Raw genomic sequence first — 6,397 nt, forward strand, 5'->3', positions numbered from 1 at the left:
AAAAAAAAAAAAAAGTAAGGAATTTTCATGTGTTAAAGGTGTGACCCTTTTACATCACATTTACTAAAAATAAAAGTCATTCTCAAAATTCTGATATGGTGTCATGAGAAAGGCCACATTTTGCAATTAAAAAGCTTATGGGGAGAGCATAAATCAGATAACCCATTAACCAACTCTTTTCAAAGGTTCATTGTTATAATTGGTTACCAAATGCATACATCTAAAACTTTGGTTAAAAAAAAAAAGAAAAAGAAAGAAAGGAAGGAAAGAAGGAAGGAAGGAAGGGAGGGAGAAAGGGAAGGAAATATTCAGATCCTTCAATAACTTAAATAATTTTTAAAATTCTTAAGTAAAATTATAGAGATTTCATTTTCTTTAAAAGATCAACATTCCAAAAATAAAAAACTCTAAAATAAGCATGGCCCTCACACACTTTGATTTTTCTGAGGTAATCTTGAAGCAAAAGCATTTGTTTAACCTTGGAGCAAAGGAATAAAGATGCTTAAAGCCTTTTATTTCCAAGACAGGCCTGGAAAGTGCTACTACTTGGAGCTAGGTGACCTCCTGACTCCTCTAAACCTCAGTTTCTTTGAGTATAAGATAAGAAGCCAGGTGTGGTGGCTTGTGCACCCACAAGCTATAGTCCCAGCTATGCAGAGGCTGAGGTGAGAGGATCACTTCAACCCAGGAGGCAGCAGTGAGTTATGATGATGCCAGTGCACTCCAGCCTGCATAATAGAGTGAAATCCTGTCTCTAAAAAAGAAATAAAATAGTGGCTCAGCCCCTGTAGCTCAGTGGCTAGGGTGCTGGCCACGTGCACCAGGGCTGGCAGGTTCGAATCGGACTGGGGCCTGCCAAACAACAATGACAACTACAGCAGGAAAATAGCCGGGCATTGTGGCGGGTGCCTGTGGTCCCAGCTACTTGGGAGGCTGAGGCAAGAGAATCACTTGAGCCCAAGAGTTTAAGGTTGCTGTGAGCTGTGACACCATAGCCCTCTACCAAGGGTGACATAATGAAACTCTGTCTCCAAAAAAAAAAAAAAGAAAGAAAAAGAAAAGAAAAGAAAGAAAGAAAATAGGGACTCCAATACCTACCATAACATTTAAAAGAAAAATTCCTCAACGTCTCTAAAATAGTTATTCTCTTTCATGGGGCAATAGGTTTATTTAAAACAGCTGTAGATGGCACAGTTAAGAGATGGGCTGGGAGCAGTGGCTCACGCCTATAATCCTAACACTCTGGAAGGCCTAAGGCAGGAAGATCACCTGAGGTCAGAAGTTCAAGACTAGTCTGAGCAAGAGCGAGATCCTGTCTCTACTAAAAATGTAAAAGTTAGCTGGCCATGGTGGTTTGTGCCTATAGTTTCAGCTACTCACTTGGGAGGCTGGGGCAGGAGGATTGCTTAAGCCCGAGAGTTAGAGGTTGCTGTGAGTTGCCCACTACACTTCAATCTGGACAACAGAGTGAGACTCTATCTCAAAAAAAGAAAAGAAAGAAAAAGAGAGAGAGAGAGAAACAGTTGCCTCTCAACTGCCTCCTACCTTCCTTACTTTTTTTCTTCTTATCTCTCCAGGACTAAGGCAACTGGATTCTAAAAATTGACTTTGAGTTACAGTGGCTTCCTTGCTACATATTTTACTAATAGCTACTATGTTCAACGGAAGAAAAGATGCTCATTAAACCTTTTGGTAAAACACCAATAGCTGGTTGATGCTTCCTGTTCTAACTCTGGATTCCTCCATCCCAGCACTACTGACACTTAAAGCTTAATAATTCTCTGTCACGGGGGTTATCTTGGGCATGGTAGGTTGTTTGGCAGTATTCCCTGCCTCTCCATGTACTAGATGCCAGTGTGACCGCCAAAAAGAACTCTAGGCATTGCCAAACATCCCCCAAAGTTTTTAAGCCCTTAGCCTGAAACCTGAATGTTTTCTTCCTGGGTTGAAAATGAAAAAGAAAGGATAGTCTAAAATAGAGAATGCCTTTCAAACATTTTGAGGGTCAGCTCTCTTCCTCTCCTGCTGCACAGCAGAGCAGAGCAGACTTATTGTTAATGAGGTAGGTGGCCAAATCCAAAGGCTTCCAAATTTCCTCTGCTAGCCAGTTACACAATGGGAACTACAAAGAAGAAGTAAGTTGGTTTTAGGTTGTCCAGGTAAATACGATACTTTTATTTAGAGGAAAAGAATATTGATCATTACTGTGTTGCCCAGGCTGGTCTCAAACTCCTGGGAGCATGGAATTTTCCCCCCTCGGCCTCCCAAGTGCTGGAATGATAGGTATGCGCCACCCACCCAGCAGGAGCTCTACTTTCTGCTCAGTTTTTCCGGAACTATCAAATTGCTCTTTTGAAAAAGTCTATTAATTGTTTTGAAACATACAGATCTGGAAAAGTAGAGGTCAGAGGAAGAGAGAAATCATCTCTGTACATATTTGTAACATAACGTACCCTTCTTGTGTTAAATAATGCAAAATCAAAATGAGAAGATTTTTTCGTCGGGCTTCTATCCTCATCTCGCACTGTGAACAAAGAAGACAATTTAGATAGGATGACAGTGAGCAATAACCCTGAGCCCTTATAGCAAGAAACCCTTCAAGGTAAATGTAACCTGTCAAAACCAAGCAGCATGAGTTAAAGGCTGCAAAGCAGTTTGAAGTCCCTAAGGATATATCAAGTTGTTTTCTGTTGTTATTTTCTTCTTAAAGCTGCCTTCTTGCTTGTAAACTTAAGGGACAATGATTTGAATTAGGATTGTACTTTATCAGTTGGGCCTTTTACTGCTAAGCCAATTGGCCCTTTATTGCTTTTAACCATGAAGAAACAAACACACCACCCTCTTAGTATTTGGACCAGATTAAGAAAATGATCAGAAAAAGGTAATCACCTGTGAGCCAAAAATCAGCTGTGACAATGCAGGCACTCATCTGCTACTATGTCTTTAATTCACTCAGAGTCTGAATCGAATCCCTAAGAGAATGCAGAGATGAGTTCCCATAAACCATCCAGGGGTGACTGCACAGCCAAGCATTTAAAATAGCCACTGAGAATAGCAGAGGCCGTAAAAGAACAATTCCTGCATAATAAGGTCCTTATTCAAGCTGAATGGATCTGGACATGTATTCACAGTGTTAATGTGCTTCATTTAGGAATCTGGCACCTCAAATTCCCCTGAAATGCCAACACTTCCCTTATTTGAAAATAATTTATGTGTCTTTATCTAAGGAGAACACAGGTAAGAATTGGAAAAAACCAATTAAGCCCCCTGTGTGGCTCAAATTATGTCATAAAGTCTATGCACAAACACTTATATTTATGACAAATATGAATACTTTTCAGGCATTCATCCAGGGCTTTCTTAAAATTAATGTAATAAAATTAAACCATGTATATGTACACAAAAATAAAATATAACTATATATAGTTCTTTTGTAAGTTGCTTTTTATTGCAGAAAATACACATAACAGAAAATTTACCATTTTTACCATTTTTAAGTGTACATTCCTGTGGCGTACATTCACCTTGTTGGGCAACCATCAGCACCACCTGTTCCCAGAACTATTTCATCTTCTTCAATCAAAACTTTGTTGAAGAAGTGGGGACACTTAATCCAAATTCTCCCTGCCTCTAGCCCCTGGAAGCTACCTTTCTGCCTCCTGTCTCCATAACTTGCCTATTCTAGATCCCTCATTCTAGAATCACACAATATTTGTCCTTTTATGATGGGCTTAATTCACTCAGCATAATGCCTTCGAGGTTCCTGATATGGTAAAATATGTTAAAATTCCCTTCCCTTTTAAGGCTGAAAGTAAGAATATATAACATTATGCTATCACATTTTGAAGAAAGATAATATTCTTCTGCCCCTCTCCATTATTCCATCCATCCCGTCTCAAACCCTAGAGGCAACAACTTTCATTATGTTTAGCTGTTTCTTCTGATAGGTACTTCCATTGTTTCTAAATAATATATCCCTGGGTCATGATATATGCATTTAGGCTTTATTCTCTTCCTGTTAAGGCAGATGAGAATTAAATTGTCTTACACCCTTCTCACCCCATCCTCCCCTTACAGTGAGTTCAATAGTCATTGATTACATTATTAGGACCATGTAAATATTGTTCACTACTGATCCAAAAAGTATCACGGTTACTTTTCCATTCCCATATACCATTGTTTTTCCTGGAATGAATAATGATCTCACTTTTATTAGGTTACTTTTCAACATACCCATTGCTGATTATCAACCACCAACACAGCTGTACAACTTCTCACATCGTCAGATACATCAGATTATGTGTCCATTACATACATTGCTTTCCCCCTAAAGACTGCAACCTCCTGTTACACTCTAGAAGGCTGCTCTTAGATCCACTGTAGGTGCTCCTCCTGGGATTTCTCTTTGAAATTATCTTGCACTAGATCCCCCCAGAAATTGAATCTTTCCATTTTACGTTTGTTTTAAAAGCCACACTCTCTTCAATAAAAATATATGGGAGATAAATGCTGTTGAGAATTTATATACCTCAAAGAGTCTTTTTTTTTTTTTTTTTAACACTTCTGGACTACCTTTGACAGGATGATTTGGAAGTTAATGGCATTTCATAAGCTGACTGAAATGACATTTGAAAATTTATCCATATTTCAGCATTAAAAAATAATAAAGTTGATCCAAAATAATCAGAGTCTTTATTCTACTTTTTTTATTAATCATAAATGCATAGATCATGTATACATTAATGCATGTATGTGGTACAATATGCTGATTCCATATAGAATTAGGAGCATATACATCACACTGGTTAATATAAACTTCATTTCATTTACTTAATTATTGTGTTAAGATATTTATACTCTATACTTAATAAATCTGACAAGTACCCTTTGCATTATGCACCATAGGTGTGATCCCACCATTTACCCTCCCTTGACCTCCCCACTCCCCTCCCATCTCCTTCTTCCTGTGATCGATTCTTCATATGAAAGTGTGAGTGATTGTAAATTGGATTCATAATAGTACTAAGTACATTGGATATTTTTCTTCCATTCTTGAGATACTTTACTAAGTAGGATATGTTGAAGTTCCATCCATGTAAACATAAAAGAGGTAAAGTTTCCATCTTTTTTAAGGCTGCATAATATTCCATGGTATACATATACCACAATTTATTCTACTTTAAAGATGGTAATTTGAAAAGGCATAACATCACCATTCTTATTCCTGATCCTTGAATGTACTGTGATTTTTCTTCTAAAGAAAAACTTTTAGGATCTCATTTTTAACTTTGGTGTTCTGGTATTTCTTCACGCACAATTTCTTGGGTGCTCTTTTTCCCACTCACTGTGATAACCATTATCAAGTTGGAAATTCCCATGTTTCTATTCTTAGAAAATATCTTTTATTATTTCTTTGATAAATTAGTTTTTTTAAGAATACCTATCAACTGGATGGGAGATACCTAAAATTGACCTTTTAAGATTCTTTTTTCCTATAGTGTTCCATTTGTCACTTTGTTTCAATTTTTTGAACAATTTTCTTGGCCTTATTTTTGAACCATTCTACATAATTTATTTAAACTATATATATATGTGTGTGTGTGTGTGTATGTATTTTTTTTTTTTTGAGACAGAGTCTCACTCTGCCACCCTGGGTAGTGTGCTGTGGTGTCATAGCTCACAGCAACCTCAAACTCTTGATCTCAAGCAATCCTCTTGCTTCAGCCTCCTAAGTAGCTGGGACTACAGGCACCCACCACAACCTGGCTATTTTTTTCTATTTTTAGCAAAGACAGGGTCTTGCTCTTGCTCAGGCTGGTCTCAAACCTGTGCGCTCAAGCAATCCTCTCACCATGGCCTCCCAGAGTGTTAGGATTACAGGCATGAGCCATCACACCCAGGCTTTAGATATTTTTAATTTCTTTTTTTTTTTTTTTTTTGAGATAGTGCCTCAAGCTATCCCCCTGGGTAGAGTGCTGTGGCATCACAGCTCATAGCAACCTCCCAACTCCTCGGCTCAATCAAGTCTCCTGCCTCCGCCTCCCAAGTAGCTCGGACACAGGTGCTTTCCATAACGCCCAGCTATTTTTTGGTTGCAGCCCTCATTGTTGTTTTGGTGGGCCCAGGCTGGATTCGAACCCGTCACCTTAGGTGTATGTGGCTGGCGCCTTAGCCACTTGAGCCACAGGCACCGAGCCTGAGAATACAGTATTTTTAAAATCAGTAAAAACTTCACATTTTTATTTTCACTTAGGAACAAAAATCATACTAAGTCTTTGATTTATGGCTTCCAGCTGTTTATAATGTGAATATTTAGAATTAGTACGAGGTCTCTGGAATTTTGGTAAAATTAACCTTTACTAAATAAAATATTTTCACAACTCCTGTTTCCTTTGAG

The 6,397-nt window shown here is 38.2% G+C and overlaps 1 protein-coding gene across 3 annotated transcripts in view; it reads right to left on the reverse strand.

Annotated features, from left to right (window-relative positions):
* Positions 1 to 6,397, reverse strand: part of KATNAL2 (katanin catalytic subunit A1 like 2) — an 86,234-nt gene that overhangs the window by 52,939 nt on the left and 26,898 nt on the right. For 2 of the 3 annotated variants that reach the window (XM_023510216.1, XM_003784720.3), the window contains exon 2: positions 2,454 to 2,524. The exons of the other annotated variant lie outside the window; for it this stretch is intronic. In XM_023510216.1, coding sequence (XP_023365984.1) covers positions 2,454 to 2,524 — 71 coding nt within the window. The remainder of the gene's footprint in view (positions 1 to 2,453; positions 2,525 to 6,397) is intronic. 3 annotated transcript variants of the gene reach the window in all.

This window comes from Otolemur garnettii, unplaced genomic scaffold (assembly GCF_000181295.1).
Source record: "Otolemur garnettii isolate 467f Iridium unplaced genomic scaffold, OtoGar3 scaffold00012, whole genome shotgun sequence".
In the NCBI taxonomy this organism is placed as follows: Eukaryota; Metazoa; Chordata; class Mammalia; order Primates; family Galagidae; genus Otolemur; species Otolemur garnettii.